Source organism: Diachasmimorpha longicaudata, chromosome 10 (assembly GCF_034640455.1).
Source record: "Diachasmimorpha longicaudata isolate KC_UGA_2023 chromosome 10, iyDiaLong2, whole genome shotgun sequence".
NCBI classification, from domain to species: Eukaryota; Metazoa; Arthropoda; class Insecta; order Hymenoptera; family Braconidae; genus Diachasmimorpha; species Diachasmimorpha longicaudata.
This window is the reverse complement of record NC_087234.1, coordinates 7,444,341-7,461,126: the sequence shown is the minus strand read 5'-3', so window position 1 is coordinate 7,461,126 and position 16,786 is coordinate 7,444,341. Positions and strand designations below refer to the sequence as shown.

General features: G+C 38.5%; 3 protein-coding genes across 6 annotated transcripts in view; 1 reads left to right on the top strand and 2 right to left on the bottom strand.

Annotated features, from left to right (window-relative positions):
- LOC135167031 (uncharacterized) overlaps positions 1-16,786 on the top strand; it is a 52,652-nt gene that overhangs the window by 33,849 nt on the left and 2,017 nt on the right. The gene's annotated exons all lie outside the window — the stretch shown is intronic.
- Positions 2,662-11,981, bottom strand: LOC135166404 (adenylate kinase isoenzyme 5). Of its 3 annotated transcripts, none has more exons than XM_064128569.1 (12): positions 11,846-11,981; positions 11,000-11,526; positions 8,238-8,405; positions 8,004-8,114; positions 7,197-7,339; positions 5,690-5,872; positions 5,158-5,280; positions 4,946-5,087; positions 4,583-4,851; positions 4,348-4,512; positions 4,018-4,273; positions 2,662-3,947 (listed from the first exon to the last, which is right to left on the bottom strand). In XM_064128569.1, exons 2-12 carry the CDS (start codon positions 11,019-11,021, stop codon positions 3,631-3,633), a joined length of 1,899 nt encoding a protein of 632 aa, XP_063984639.1. In that variant the 5' UTR covers positions 11,022-11,526; positions 11,846-11,981; the 3' UTR covers positions 2,662-3,630. The 3 variants fall into 3 exon arrangements, with proteins under 3 accessions (XP_063984639.1, XP_063984637.1, XP_063984638.1); XM_064128567.1 differs by having other exon boundaries at positions 2,662-3,950; positions 11,846-11,980; XM_064128568.1 differs by having other exon boundaries at positions 2,662-3,950; positions 11,000-11,515; positions 11,846-11,979.
- On the bottom strand, positions 13,720-16,731 carry LOC135167035 (E3 ubiquitin-protein ligase MARCHF3-like). 2 transcript variants are annotated; one of them, XM_064129878.1, is made up of 5 exons: positions 16,675-16,731; positions 15,442-15,514; positions 15,211-15,374; positions 14,484-14,710; positions 13,720-14,406 (listed from the first exon to the last, which is right to left on the bottom strand). In XM_064129878.1, exons 1-5 carry the CDS (start codon positions 16,729-16,731, stop codon positions 14,145-14,147), a joined length of 783 nt encoding a protein of 260 aa, XP_063985948.1. In that variant the 3' UTR covers positions 13,720-14,144. The 2 variants fall into 2 exon arrangements, with proteins under 2 accessions (XP_063985948.1, XP_063985949.1); XM_064129879.1 differs by lacking the exon at positions 16,675-16,731 and adding an exon at positions 15,724-15,960.

Sequence of the window (16,786 nt, the reverse complement as noted above, 5' to 3'; positions counted from 1 at the left end):
CAAACATCAACATTTAATAATAGATTTAACCAGTCAAGTTCAAATGCAAATTTCCAAAGTTTTGTCAAACGAATGATTCTCCCTGAGTTAATTATGAAAAACGAGTATCATCATTAAGCCATAAAATTAACTGATCGATTAATATGTAAATCACATAGCGTATGTTGATTACACTGTTGATGTGAACTTCAAATGATCACCAGGAGCTAATTAAAACCACGAATATTAATACATTCAAAAATGTATTGGGCAATCGGACCACGTTCTCGACATGAAAAAAAAAATGTTGAAAGAACAAGTGAGAGATTGGTGTAATTAATTCTCCTCTCCTCTCCTGACTCAAATGGCACAGAGTTTCACCACTGTACATTATAATCTCCTGCAATATCCAGCGACTAACATTTTTCATCCAACTGCTCAAACTCATGATCAATGTGCACCTGCACATGCGTCAATGCGACACGCATTTTTTAAAACTTTATTTGATGGCGAACACGCGCTCGCGAATAATAAAACGGGATCGAATTCCGTGAAGCGTCGATGGGCTTTCTGGTAATGAGTCAGTGGTGAATCGATTCCTTTCTGATAGTTCACGTATTCTGAGAAATGAAAAATCCTCTGGGATAATTATCCTGCATTATAATTGGTGCTGCGATTTTCCGCTATTTATTGATCCTCAATTTAGACGTCTCCATGTTGAATATCACGTGCAAAAAAATTTTTTTTGTTCCATCGCTTATCGAGGGAGATTGAGGTAAAGCTAGTGATAGTTGAGCTAATGTCTCAACTCATTAATTTTTCTGACATCGTCCGGATTTGAGGGTGGAGAGAACAAATAGTAGCTGGACCGTGGGCGTTACTCAAGGAGATTCTCAGTTTTTGTCGGTGGGAATATAGAACATGAAAATCCATAGGCTCAACAGCTGCCGCAAGGTACTCCGGAAAAACCAGTCGGGAATTCCATCCAGGTTAATTCATTGAGACCCACCCCATGGGTCACAGGCGCATGTCCTTAATTCCAGATTCCCATTTATTTTCGATAATTGTTCCGGAGATCTCGAATGGATTTTGCTGGTGAGTTTGTGATCTTTTGATTTTTGCGCCGAGATAGGGGGAAAACATGGTTTTCGATTTGGTAGGGGAGGGGCAGCTGCTCCCGGACATATTTCAAAATTTTCTCTTGAGGTAAAAAAAAATACCTGTGTGCATGTCAGCTCTTAAAGTTCATAAAATTAGAAAATTAACTTATTGATTTCTCAACCCTGGGGGCCTTATTCTCGACTTGTTTCCGACTGTTAGTTAGTTTATGAAAATCGAACTTTTCCAGTGACAATATATATTAAAAAATTTAAATTTTAAGTGAGCTCGACATGCCGTAAACTGAACTTTATTCGCCCGAACCAGTAAAAATGTAAAATCATAATTAATGGAGAAGAAAGTCGTATGAAAATATGTCGTGTAATGAGACCAGGAATCATAATAAATTGCGCTTGAAGTGCGCGAAAAAAAATACAAGCGACACGAACAGCCTTACCGTATTAATTAAAAAATCCACAACTTTGCATTCGCGATGAAGACGTAATTAACATTCGCAACGCATGAGTTGGATTAAAATTTCCGCAACAAAAGTAGCTCTTCACCGGAAAAACTCCCAAAAACTCTATTTCCTCACATGTTCTCCACTATTTCCTGGAATTTCCGGACGTTGAAAAATATATCGCGATAAAAAAATATGTTTTCGGTAGAAGTCAAAGTCCACGGATTGAGGGAACCTGAGTGAGTTTATCGCAATTCAGTGGCAGGTGTCAATAAAATTGGACTCTTCCCTTATTATCGTTGACCCACATAATTCCCGTGTGCGCGCACACGCCAAGTGTACATATCCCAATCCCCCGTTGGAATCGGTGTTGTGTCTCAAACAGTGGTCATTCGTCCTTATAAGGTAACCGCACATGGATGGAGATAAAAATAATAAACGAATGAAGAGTAATCACGCGATTTCCGAAACTTGATTCCGGGGGGATTGAATCTCTCGCTGGCATCTATAACGCATTAGCTGGGACCTGGTGGGCAACAATTAATCCTTAATTTAGAAATTGATTTATTTTATTTTAATTCCATACATACGGCCATAATTTTTCCATTTAATTTCGACGACCTTATGGGCGACTAGATAGTTTAATTTATTGTATCTAAATTGGATGTGCACATAAAAAATTGAATATGTCCCACCCCAAGGCTTGATACAATCCTGCAGCGCCATCTAAAGCCAATAGACATAAAGTCTCCTTCAAAATGAGAGGGGCTCTTTCTAAAGAGGGTACATGACATTGATCCTGAATATCGATAATACTCTCATCGGCTGCGGTAAAATTATCGTGCGTAATACCCTTGTCGGTCACTTGAAGCTATTGGAAATTTGAGTTGTTCGGTTGTATGCCTCTCACACATGTTTATAGTTGGGGTTACCCTGGTGTGGTAAAGTAGATTGTTGCGCACACACTGACAATGAGACTGGAGATAAATTCAAATAAAATTCTAGAGTCTCCCATGTCTTTAAATAAAAAAATAAAAAATCGAAGAGCCTCTTCCTAAATAGTTTACGTAATACATGGGCTATCCCCGCGGATGGATCGAAATGACCTAGTTCAGACCCCCACATTAACGTTTCTTGTTTATTTATAAACATTTACATACAATATTAAAATACCTCGTCAATTGTTCAACGATTGCATAAGAAATGATCAGTTACGGGATTTAATGTTGAGTTAGGATATAAAGGATACTGTTCCACTTTGCTCCACCTGCCTTAGGTTAATGAGGACGGCCGCAAGGAAACGACCATTTTATTGATTCTAGTTAATTCTAATGATGGACTACAAAATCCTCCTTTGAACTTATATTATATTAAATTTCTTTTCCATCATTTCTCCATTCAATAACCTAAACAGCCTCTATATTGATTGCTCAGAACGTGATGCTTTTAAATAAAAATATACATATTTTTCGAATACACGTAGAATGAAATCGGATAATTGTAAAAATTGTAGAAATGCGCTCAAATATTTCGTAATCTTATTCGTAATCATTAAAGGCACTCTCGTTATTTTTGTCAGCGATTAAATTCGCGGACATTGTTTGATGACTTCTGTCATTTTCAATGTGAACGATTGATTCTTGTCAAATCCGCCAGCGGAATTGCTCCTGGTATCGCCATTTTCGGAGTTAAATGCACTCGTGTATTGAAAAATATGATTATTTATGAATATTCGTATTACAGTATTCCTTGAGATTTTTCCCCACCATCGTCACTATTTTTTTCGTCACTAAATCCTGGAAAAATACTATCATATTTGCACAATGATTATCCTCTCTAATAATTGAATTAAAAATGTTGATTATTATAGTTAAACATTATGAGCAGTTCTTCATTAGTTCTTTTCTAATAAACCTGTGCCCTCTCTTTCCAATGATACACTGCACTAAAATTTTCCCCAATCTGGGGGAGGAAATCCTAAATGTCCAATAATTTTTCCATATCCCCCCGAATTATTTGGTCACCCTTATTATTATGCTCCCTCTCTTCCCTGTCTTCTATAATACTGAGTTCACTTGCACTCGATGCATCGTCTATATGTGAAGATCTTCGTGATATCCGTCGACCTCATTATACATTTTCCTAATGGAGTCTTTCGGATTAGTGATTGGCGCAGGTGCAACTCTGTTGACCCCCGGTGGAATACCATTAGACAAATAACCAACGCCATTTTGTAGATAATGGTGTGCACCATTTGCTGCACCATTCATATGTACATGATTACTATTTTGGGGGGCACCATTTCGTATGACGCCATTGGCTATTCTCGCGCCTTCGGTCACAGCTTCCCGGACCTTTACACCGACGCCATTTTTCGATCCATGGTGGGCAAATCCGTTAGGTAGTTTGACTGCTACAACGCAAAAATTCCGTTGAATTATTCCCCAGTTATCTTGAATCATCAATTCAACCAATATTACCATCGATTTTCTTTCTCCTGTTGATCGGATGATGATTAAGCGGATTGATTCCATTCGGGATGATATTCTTCGATATTCCATTGGGTAAACGTACGTCTCTGAGGCCCCCATTGACATCACCGGGAGCTTCTGCATTCGGGTCATCATTATTCGCCGAATGGCTGGCATCTTCCTTGCGTCGGGCCTGACGCATCAGCTCATAAATTGCTGCGGCGAATTCTTGTTGGACCGAGGGCACATCAGTATCCCCGTCGATCTAAAAACTCATCACCATTCAGATGGAAATACATACGAATACATCAATCAAAGGACATAATGAAGTTGACCTACAGTTCTGAGACGATTGTCATTATCCAATGTCTTCAACATCGGCAGCGTAACTTCCCTGAATGTCTCCAATCTCTTCCGAAAAGCCGGGACACTATCGTCCAGCTTTCCCCGGCCCAATTGAAGCTTCGAGCAGTCTAGAAGAACCAGTGGTGGCTCTTGTCCGAACTGGAATGATAAGATTCCATGACATTTGCCAGCGCAGATAATGCAAGCAACATGAAAATAACGTACGAACCTTGCTTTCAAACTCCTGCATTTGCGACAGGTCCCTGGGGAACCCATCAATTACAATGCCATCATTATCCCGGTTGATTAATACTTGCTGCTCTACCAACTGTATGATGACATCCTGGGGGACCATTTCCCCAACCACGATAGCATCGTTTATGACTGGATTCGACGCTGCCATGGTCCTTAATAGACCTCCGATGTCGACGTGCACCCAGTTGGGCATATTCCTGACAGCTTGCGTGCAGAGATGGGATTTGTTACTCCCAGGTCCACCTTGAAGAATTATTTTTTTATTTTTTCACATGGACAATTTGATTGTCATGTATTGGTCCACAAATTTATCGGGAAGAGGGTGCAAGGGACGTACCTATCACCCAAATGAAGCTCGGCAGACCCTTTCTTGGCTTATTCGCAGTTTTGGCGGGATTGATTCGTATTGGAAGTGGTGGCGAAGTTATCTGAGTGGCTGATTGAGGATTAGACGTGACGTCTGGTTGCACCACCTCCACCTGACGCAAGAAAATGGTCGTGCAATTATGATTCTCTTTAATTGAAGACAATCTCTAAATGAAAACTCACTTCGGTTTGCAGTGACTGCGGTAGCGATCTGTCAAACGCCTCATTCTCGGACAAACCCAAAATTCTCACAACAGCTTCTCGAAAATCAAGATAAACTTCACTTGGATTTCGTTCTCCATTCACCTGCAACGAAAAAATATAGAGACTAGTGGCTCATTGTTTATGTGGGTGAAAAAGAACTATTAACCATGTGATGACTAAATGGCTAATACATCAGTTGAATAATTGATGGAATGTTTTGAAGGCAAACGATAATGTGGAGCAGTCATGAATTTATTAGTATGAATAATCCAGTGAAGTCGAAACTTTTGAAATAGGTCTTGCTTATCATGTCGGTAATGAAATAACTCCGTCTATTCGGCTATAAGTTGACTCTAATTATGATCGATTAAAAGCTTATGTTTGCAGAAGGAAAAGTTTGAAGCTGATTTTCCACGCACTTGACTTGCAATTACGGGTTGCAAATTAGTGACGGACATTTCGGTTGGGCTATTATAATTGAAATGACTGTAATTGCATGGAATTCACTCACCTCAAGGAGAATACCACTCCGATCGAAGTACTCAGCTACAGGCATCACATTGCGATAAAAATTTCGGAGTTCCATTCGCGCTAGACTCAGAATTACGTGACCTAGTTGAGCTCCATAATCAATCTGGCGTTCTAAGACTTCTTGACGCCATGATACCAGGACGACGCCGTTAATTATTTGAATCTGAGAGGAATAATTGAAAGGAATATTATCAAATAATAACTCCAAAATTATTGTGGCAACGGAGTTGCCGAGTGTACCACATACAGATTAGATCGGCTAATCTTCAATGAAGGAAAGGGAATAAATAGTCCTAGTATTGTCAGAATTCCATATGAATAACTCAAAACCAACATTCGATCTTTAACAGTTTGAAGCTATTGGAAATATTTGCCCTTCTATTAACATCGATCGCCCTAAACCAGCGACAAAAGAGCTAAAAAAATTGGCTCTTTTAAAGGGATAGTTTCAAACAATTACAGTATTTTGCAGGGAAAGACTCACAACATTTTCACTGTCGTAAAATTCGTTGTGTGCAACGAGGAACATGAAATAATATTTTTATGTCTGATAACAACAACGGAAATGTGATTGCTTCAACTCGTCGTCCGGAGAAATGGCGACTTAGTCTCCGGACGAATATGTAGTACGTTCACCAATGAGGACAGACCATTATCGTTTTAAGACGATAATAATAATTGGAAATTAACCGAAACAAACTGTTTGCCATTATTGATATAAAAGGGGTGTTGACCGATTTGCAAGACATTGACTCTCGCAGGTAATCGGAGCGGGTCACTGGGCCGGGTCAACGGTTTTCGTTGATTCTTTGTCAGTTCCACGCGCACATTCTCAACCCTCGATCCACCGCCACAAGAAAGCGAAACTCGTGGCTAGAATAGAGTAGCGAATAAATATAGTTGACGTGTGGATGACCATGAGGGAGACAAGAATGAATGTGCGTCAATAGTTATTGAGTCATGCGGCACGTGTCACAGTTTCTTGCATGTGTCCCCTAGGACCCCCAACTTTGAACCACTCACGAGTAAATTGGAAATCGACCAATAACTGCGTTAGAAGGTGCATTCAAAAGCACAGGCTGACTGACTAAAGTGACCAGAGGATATCTCTGAATGAAAATAGAGGCTCCCATCCAGCCAGAAGGAGATCAAAATTGTCCCGGCTTTCGCGCCAGCCGAAGGACTCCTCAAAGCAAACTAAACTGGACACTCTGAAAATTGGGTATTGAATTGATCTGATGAGTCACTTATTCGGAGCTTTATCACCTGTTTGATCTAAATGCCGATCATTCGGGGTAAATGACCCGGTCACGGACGAATATAATTAGTTTGCCTAGCGCAAATAAAACAAAAATTTCCTGAGTAATGAAATTAAATGTGGAAGTGTGATCCCGGAGAAGGAAACTTTTTCATCGCGCTGTCCAATAAATTAAATATCGCACGCTTCAGTTCATTAATTTGCAATTATCAGTGAATGGATGACTTACTTTTTCCGAATATTCAACGACATCTCTCATATTCCTGGGGTACCCGCTGATCAAAAATGTCGTGGCCCCTGGTGACATTTTCATCTCCAACATGAGGACTTCGGCAACTGTTTTGCTGCTCAGGAGGCCAAAGTCCTGCATGTCTGAAACATAATGAATAATCATAATTAATTGAGGCGAAAAATCGCGTGGCTAATTCAATTGAAAAGAAAATCCAACTGCAGAGAGCAATGAATTATCCCGCAACATTCTAGAAACTTTTCTTTCGCGAGGGTATGCAATCAAACCATTGCATATATCATTGGGTGATACATGAAAAAAGAGGGGTTAAAGAAATTTTTATGCTCGGGGGGATGGTTAGCACACTTGTTTACGCAATAACGACGGGCAATGAAACACAGCGGGGACGCTACGGACTATCGATCACCGGGATATATCGATTACGACACAACATACCCTGATGCTTCACTAGAGGTCTAGGGTATATAAATTGTGTCATAGCGGCGTCATTCAAACGTCTACATTACGTAATGCATCATTCATTGTTTCTTTTTATTGGACTTTCATTTTTATCAAGACTCATTAACATTTTCTTGGTCATTATCTATTGGAGAATCGCACGGAAATGTGAATTGCACGGAAATTGGAAGATTCCATGTAAATTGTCAGTTTAATGTTAAATGAACTGTCACCAACCCGTTGACAAATTTTATTAAATGGTACGGCAGCTCCAGGGACAGCCTAAAGACCACCCTATTACTAAAGGGTTAGGTACTTTATTTGCGTGAAATTCGTGGCTCATCTTACCGTTGCCTAGGGCATATTGCTGCAGAAGGTCTGTCATATTAATGTGCGTCATCCCATTTTCCTCTTGCATTAGATTGTCACAATGTGTCACCTTCCCGCTGCCAGGGCCGCCTAAAACGCGAAAAAATTATTCATATCACTGAGTTCATCCACTTTCCAAAAATCCAGTGGCAGGATTTTTTGTCATCATATACACAAAAGTGACTTAATGATGGAGAATTTTCCTAATATTACCGAGGACAAAAATGACGGGAACGTTGGGAGGTTCGAACTTGACTGGGCCAACGTTCTGCATTGGAAATACACCCGCTGGGGGTGTTGAGAGTAAGCCTGCTTCACCTCGCCACCTTCCAATACTTCGAGCATCCCCGTCCTCGAACACCTGCGATTCATTATGATGATCTGAAATGATGATTACAGTATCGGTTAATTAGAGGAGTTACAGTTCGTAGTACGATCTTGAATTTCCCCCCATTCACTTTCTGTTGAATAAGATACGTCACTTCTTAGGGCATTTGGTCAATAGACGAATGAATATAGGTCTAGAAGGGGGTGTGTTCTTTTGTTGAATTTTTCTGCAATGGATTGAGTTGCGTTTGAATGAAATCCACTTGGCGGCTCCTGCACCCCTACGATTTTGCCATGCCATTTAATGGACTTATTAGAGAATATTTAATAATAAAGTAGGATTATTGAGAAGGGACGATTCATGTCAACAAACACATCGAGGGTGGCGTTAAATCATGGTAAACATGTAAATACAGGTTGGTCGAAGGCATCTAATGAGTTTTATTCAAACGCAACTCGTTTATTCGCCGGAAAACCGGACAAATGAGCAGACCCTCGTTATCGGACATGAAAATCTGAAAATTCGTAAACAGACTTTCCTTTCTGCTACCGAAGACGAATGGGTTTGATTTTATTCATCGTGTATGGCAGATTTTCTTATGGAGACAACAAGTGGTGTCGGGCCTTTTCCCCACACGGACAGCTATGTTGTTATAAAAATGGGAAAAATTCCAGACGGTGAAACACCGGACTTTTGATAGTAAACAACTGACAAAACTGGATATTCCCTCCTGGAAATACTCTACATTCCTCCCTGTTTGTTGCGCGCTTCGACCCTAGGGGAAAATATTACTGAACCCCAATAAATATCCGAAAAAACCAACGAGAAATTAGTCACTGATAAGAATCAGCTTTTAAGCCGCTACACCGTTAACTTTATAGTTCCTTTCAGGAGTCATTTCCGAGTCAACTATCGTTTTCGTGTGATTTACTGGCCGTGACGCATCCATGTCTGACCCAATTCGCATTTATCTACTTCCCACCTTCGGCGGCCGTACGGCCACCAAAATGCGATGATGATGTCGATAAAATTGTGTGATGTCTTGATAGCAGGCAAATAATGAACGTGTGTAGATTTTTTAAAATATAAATTTCGTCTAACATTGTATTTCAAATATTAGAATCTATATTGAAATATAAAATAAATTATGAAGGTCATGAGGGTAAACATTCTCTCATGAATTCCTACGAAAAAATTGTATGTGAATCATTCAAGGTGCAAGATAACGAGGAATAATATAATCTACATGTGTAATCGCGAAACCAAGGTCGAAATGTAAAATGAGGTTTTTTTATTTTCTATTCTCTAATTCTGGAGCTATTTGAAACGGCTTCGTCATGTACGATCACTGACGTGGGCGGTTTCGTAAACATGTGAAACGCTTGAATTTCATTCCAACAACGTTGTCAGATTAAATTATCCAATGCGGGATGGAGCATACACGCGATCCCAAATCGTTACGAATTAATTGACCAATGTTGTCTTCGATGTTTTCAAAAAAATATGTTAAGCAGAATGTGAACAATTATTGGGGAAAAATTGTGAGAGTGAAACACAAAAATTTCACATTTTCTTTGCCCCTTTTTTTAATGGAAATATTTGTTTTTGTTCTTTCGACGATTTAATAATTCACCTGTTTATCGACAATTTTTTGTCTCTCTCATTCCTTCATCCTACGCGATATTTATTCCCCCTCCACTGTGTTTAACTTTGTTTGCAATGATGGGGCAACTGAGGTCAGTGAACGATTTTGCGTGTGACAGGGTCGCAATGAAGGGTGAATACAAAACTGGATTTGTCTCAATCCGCGGCCTTGTCGGTAATATTTCATGGATGGAAAAGGGGGTGAGGGTGGTGTAACCACTATTATCTTACAATTGCCCATTAGACATATTCCCTTACGATGTAAAAATGTTTTATTTAAGTCCTTTTTACCGATTTATAACGTTAATGCGTGAGAAGGCACCGTTTAACGGATAAATAATAGCATGTATTTATGTATTTTTATGTTCACGTTTTTACGATCATCGTCGGAAAGTTTTAGATTCCCATTGAACACGTGAATGGCCGTTTTGAAGACTAGGCATTGCAGTTAGGGGTAGTTGAAAGGAACAACCAGTTGAAACATCCGGCTTCTAGCTGATTTGACAAACGACTCGCGTGACCGTACACCCTCTTTACGTGTCCTGTAGGGTAAACATACATTATTCAGTGCTGAATCCCCGGAATTTTTGAGAGATGGAACCGTGTGTCGTCAATAGATTTGTAACTTCGTGTGACGGAATCGTGAAGAATATTTCTAATTTTACGAGGAAGTTTTAATCATTTTCGGACAGCGATTGGTGTCACTCACGCTATGGAATAACTGGATTTATATTATTTTATTAAATATGGGGTAGACACTATTGATTTTCAGATCGTTAAAAAATTGTCGAATGATCGACCATTTTTTATTTCGAAATCTCACATATTCAGTAATTTTTCTGTTTTTTTTTTTTACTGGAAGAGTGAAATTCTGTCTGAAGTCAGTTCATGCTTAGAGTTCATTTGCATCCTCGTAATCACCCTGTTTTCTCATAAAATCGTCGAATCACATTTTCACGAGAGTAAAAAAATTCTAAACAAAGAGACGATAATCATGACTCACCAGTGTCAAGGCAGATGCCCATAGTAGGTTCCTCCGACAGTGGCCGTTAATTATCACGGCCATTTACTCACATGATTAATAACCCACCCGACACCTCCCACCTCCGATCGCGCGGGTGAAATTCCACCAAAACAGAACCAAAAACAACTTAAATTTCACATCAGTTAGCACAAATGTCTTATCTCGATCGCCCAAATTTCAAGTCTGAGAGTCCCTCACTGCCCAATAAATTTGATCCTCGTCGTGAAACTATTGAACACCAGTGACCGACGTCGGCGAATATTTTCAATTTCGTCGTAGCGCTTCAATTTTTTCAAGATTATCTTCAGAACAATGGTCAGCAACACCACCACAAACATGCGTAAACTTGAGCTTGACCCACTGAAGGACAGACTGTCACATCACTCTCAATAATATGGAATTATCAGATCCTTCACTTTTGCACTTGAAATACGGGGGTGATGTTTATCTGTCACCACTTACTGTAACTTCTGCGCCTTGACTTCTCGATTATCTCTGAAACAGAACTATCGAAATTGGGGTTCATCCCTCGAAAAACTAGTCGTAAACATTTATTCAAAGCACAACGATCAATTTCTATTCTCAAAAATATAATAAATACATGCCACATATATATTCATCATATATTCTTTATAAATTTGAAAATTCCATAGAACTAGCCCGAATTAATTAGATTGTTTTGTAAATTTTTTCATTCAAGTCTTTTAAAAGTACTTGAAAAAAAAAAATTCCCCTTTTGCCCCGTTCCGTGTATTTATTCCGTTTTCCGCAAAAACCCTATTTGCTTCTGAGTCTCACAAAAATTATGATTTGAAAAATCCTCACTTGTTGTTGTAGACGACGATTTTTGATTGTGAAATAGTTTATTGGGACACAGAGGAGTTAATGCGCTTCAACGAGCTCACTATATAACGGTTAAAACTAGAATGACCCGAACTTTCAGGTGGTAATCCACCAAGTACATGTGGTAGTCATAGTTACGAGACTTGCGCTTTAATCCATTTTCCACGTATTTGTGCATGTGGTTTGTTGCTATCCTAGGTGATACGTGGGATTTATTTGTGGTGGAATGACCATTCGAGACATATTATTGTCACTTGATTTTCGTGAAAAAATTATGGGTAGAAAAAAATTCTGGGTAGAAATAAATGACGACACAATTTTTGCGGAATAATCTAATACAATCTAATATGTTATATATTCTATAAAAAAGTACATAATCTACTATATAGTCGCAGAATAATTTAATCGGTGGTCAAAAACGATTGTCCGATGGAAACCTAATTTTTGAATTGCATAATATACGACCAAAACCATAGTGACATTCAAACAATTGTCAACGTTTTACACTTACGAAAGAAGCATAAATTTTTCTAATAAAAAATGTAAAAATGTCAGGTAACTTATCGTTTTTGTAGCATAGGTAAAATGATGCTGGCATTTAACCTTTGATCCCTTACAAATAATTTTTGAGGTAGTTACCAGTGACAAGCTCCTCAATAATGCAAGTTACGCTACCTACAACATTGTTGCAAAAGTGAAAATACCTGATATAGGCCTAGTTTACCGTTGAAATGCTCTATAAACTATATACCACTTTATTATCATCGATTCGATTGTAAAGTTCCAGTGACTTCTTTCACCATCCTTGCACCAGATTCATTCGGGTCGCAGGGGTATAGAATTAGTGAGAATTTCTTCCACCAAAGTTTTCTGCGAATGTCTCAACATTGAAGTTCATGAATAAAAACGTTTTATTCCGCGGTTGGAATTTTCCGAGGTTATACGCAGTTAATTGAACGACTTGGTTATTCCACCGGAAATTGGGTGAAGGATTTTTTTCATTAAATAACATTCCAGGAATGGCCCTAGGAATTGAACTATAATTGACGTGAATCATGGCATTAATTTGATTGCCGATTGATTAAATGTTTTTAATAGTAATTTTTTTTCTCCGCATTTCTCGATGTAACGAGGGATCAATTATAACTTCCCTTTCCTCTTCTATTTTAGTGGCACTGACCGAAATGTCTTCAGGTCGTTAAACTCACCCCCTCAATAAACAGCATAAACTGCGTCGCTGCGTTTGTTTGTGTTTCCATGTCGAGGCAAAAGTTGAATAATTCGATCGAACTTGGACTACTGTCTTAGTACCCTCTATTCCAGTTAGTTTATTTTCATTGTCTTCGTTTGATAAGTCAACTCACAGTTCGCGAAATGTATACCATCCCAAATGAGACCTCCAACTATTACATTATTAAATACAGAACCCCTGAACAGGTGGCTGTACTCTCATGTCTATACGTTGTTCTAAGGGTCATAAGAGACTAACTCACCTATCGATAATATTTCACCGGGAACCAAGTGGTTATTCTCGGGTTTCGCGTTTTTGCAGGGGTGGGATCATCCCTCCATCATTCTCTCCGTTATTTTGACAAAAAAAATATCCAGGAATTCGTTTAAGAGCCAGTGGGAGGGCTGGTCATGTGCCTGTGTACGTAGCGTTATTGATTCCCTCTGAGGGGTGACAGGACTTCCGGTTTTATTTTCCATTCCAATACAATTCTTACTTGACTTTTTTCCCCATTGCGGTCCAAGACACTCCCTATGTAGCCGTCCTCATGGCTTCTTAGATTATATATATAGAAAAAAAAATAAAATGGGAGAGGAAAAGGGTTTCTGGAATCAAAAAAAAAAATCATGTCAAATAGTATTTTCGTTCTCACAAGAAATTACTGAACTTGCAGTAATTACTGTATTATTTATTTTCAAAATTTCGGTAAGACTGAATATTTTATTGTGATGAATCCTGCGACATTATGGAGAGATGGATCTCACAATAAAAAATTGTTGCTCATCATTTACTACTTTACTTTCGCAATTATCCGTGAAAGCGGATAAAACCACCGAAAGCAAAATAATTTTTCTCCGTCTAGGACATCTGCGAATATTCCCTTATTTATATAAAAAAATAAATATTGAGTTACTTAGTATTAAAACAAAATTTTCATTTAAAATACATAATTTCATTGTGCATTTAAAAAGAGACTAAGACAGGATAATTATTTTGGCACATCGGCGAGGTAGAATTGACTCGAGATGAGTGCGACTCTGTCCTCGATGATTAGACCCACGTAGTTTGGTGGAATTCATGGCAGGGATTGCCAAAGCGAGCGATCAACCTGGCAAACCAAGGACTCAGTCTCTCGGCGTTGCGATAGTGATCAATCGTAGTAACTTGTCTGTTGGCGCTACCATTGTTCTCCAATTTTACTGAAATTTTATCATTTTTCATTTCCGTATGCACATGCAGCGGCCGATGCTTGACAAGTAGCTTGACATCCTGATGGCAATGACACCAGTCTCGCCAGGATTTATAGTGAAATCTGAAGGAGGAAAAAACAATTGTCGATCGGTCAAACCCTCTTAAATTGAATTTTTATCTCATAGAATGATCATACACCTTGCTGTGACGATCAACCATAATGCGTAGGTGGCTACGAGCATGAAGCAGAGCACAGCCAATCCCGTGCCCTCCCAGAATCCATTACGTGTGTAAACTGCTGCACCAACTCCGCAGAGATAAGTTGCAGCGATGCAAAGTGGAGTCAGGACAACTAGACAGACTAGGTCACCACCAATCCCCTGGGGTCCGTAGCCATTTTTCGATAGCCACCATTGCCAAATTGACTGAAGCAACAAATAAAATGCGAAAATTTCGTGAATCGATTTTTACCCTCAACAATTACCGAGAAAATTCCTCCGGAATTATTTTCTCCCACGATTGTGATGGAAAATTGAAAAAAAAATTGTTTTATATAGAATCGGATTCATATTGACGAATTTCACTATTGAGTAGCCAATAAAAAAGGATTCAACCCATCTTGAAAAATTAATTCATGACGAATTATCGGAATGAAAACAAACCAATTTATTCATAAACTATGATTCCCCAAGGAATTCCGCTTGATGATAAAATTGGCCCGACAGCACATGCATCAAAATGATTATGAGTATTTTCAATAATTCAATATCACCACATACTAAACATCTAATTTCACTTTCCACGAACGCATGACTCATTAAATTCAAGGTCAACGTTATAATCGATCCCCTGAGTTTGAGGGAAGCCCAAAGATAATGATATGCTTGAAACCTCAGCTATGGGAACCTGTCCGCAATTCACCAACCTGCGTTAATGGTTTATCCTTCTTCTTTATCGGAAAGGCGTACTTGCATATTTCACATCGTGCGCTGTTTGAAGTTGTTAGCCATTTCTCTAGACAGCTGGTGTGTATCAGACCCACTGTTCCTGAGCACTCGCATGGATCAATTAATTCCTCGGTATTGCTGTCTGAATTTATGGGGGAAAAAATGAATAATCAAGTTGAAAATAAGAATCGGCTGATGTCGGTGTTTACCTTCGTGACATATTCTACAATTAATGGATCTCATGCTCTGCTTATCCGGCGTTAGATTCATACTCGCGTTGAACTAAAAATTCACAAATTAACGGACATTATCCCGCAAAAGTCAACGCACAAATGTATTGAGTTTCGTAACACTGCACAATCGAATAAGCGAGAGAACGAAATAAGGCCCCGGTTGTCGGGTTTTTACTGGCCATCCTTATACGACCATTTGGCGAGTGAAAATGCTACGTACAATTCACTGTAAACAATTACGTTTACTTCCTCACTTACGGCTGTATTTTTCGAGGCTACGTTGACCTTCGGCTTGGGAATGGATGAAATTTCTAAATATTTGCAATAGTCATGACTATATTTTTCAATAATTTTTTATCAATATCTCGTGTAAAAAATTGCAGGAAGAATATATAAAAAATTCGAGCGTTGAAACACATAATTTGACAAATTTATCGCGGTAGTTGCGGAATTTCCAATGGGATCGCGTGAAAAATCGAAGGAATTATCATTTCCGCAGATTTTTCCTTCATCAACTTTCAATTCATAAATCACGTAGATAGGGCTTTAAAGGAGCAGTGCTAGTACTGCAGCACTGCCTGAGAAATCTAACTTATCAGCAAGCGGAAAGTCGTCATCAGCGGATAATCCGTTTATTGAAATTTTTTTTTCCGAAGAGTACCATTTGAAATCCCTCTTGAGTATGACTAATCAACTCCTTATTTTTCTGTTTTTATAGATTTAATCTAAATGTGAACGTCGCTTGACGCAAGAAAAAAATTAGTTGAATAACGTAGCGAATTGAGTGAATAATATTATTAGATTTCTGTTAAATTTTTCCTCAATTTTCCACCGATTTCATTCGGTTTGTGAATAACAATCTTTTGATTTGAAAAATCCTATAATTATCTTTTTTAATGAAATTATGCGGTCGTGAAATTTATAGTAGAATCCCCGGTTCAAAACTCTCAAATTTTTAATGTTATTTCTATTTTCATATTTCGTAAAGAAATGTAACAAAAAAATTACGTTCGACTCTTCCATAAAACTTTTTTATTGGCTTCTTACATCGAATTGTCTATTTGATTGTTGATTTTTCCATAGAAATATTTTAGTCTCAAATTTTTAACCACAATATTTTTTAAAACTCTCTTTTAGTTGTTATAATTAATATTATATTATGCAGTACAGGCCGCTTTAAAAAATGACTAATATTGAAGGCTCACTTACCGAACATGACCCGTTTATCGAACGCAGAGCACTCTTACGATAGAATTTCACATTCATTTAATATTGTTACTCGTGTGAGTCTACTCACACGTTCTCCTAAAAAACTGGAATA

Coding starts and splice junctions, on each gene's coding strand:
- LOC135167035 (XM_064129878.1), bottom strand. CDS start 16,731: ATGAATGTGAAATTCTATCGTAAGAGTGCTCTGCGTTCGATAAACGGG. Junction 15,375..15,441: donor TTGTAGAATATGTCACGAAG/GTAAACACCGAC, acceptor CCATAAATTCAG/ACAGCAATACCGAGGAATTA. Junction 14,407..14,483: donor TGGTTGATCGTCACAGCAAG/GTGTATGATCAT, acceptor TTCCTCCTTCAG/ATTTCACTATAAATCCTGGC.
- LOC135166404 (XM_064128567.1), bottom strand. CDS start 11,021: ATGGGCATCTGCCTTGACACTG. Junction 8,406..10,999: donor GGGCATCTGCCTTGACACTG/GTGAGTCATGAT, acceptor TCATCATTTCAG/ATCATCATAATGAATCGCAG. Junction 8,115..8,237: donor TCCCGTCATTTTTGTCCTCG/GTAATATTAGGA, acceptor TTCGCGTTTTAG/GCGGCCCTGGCAGCGGGAAG.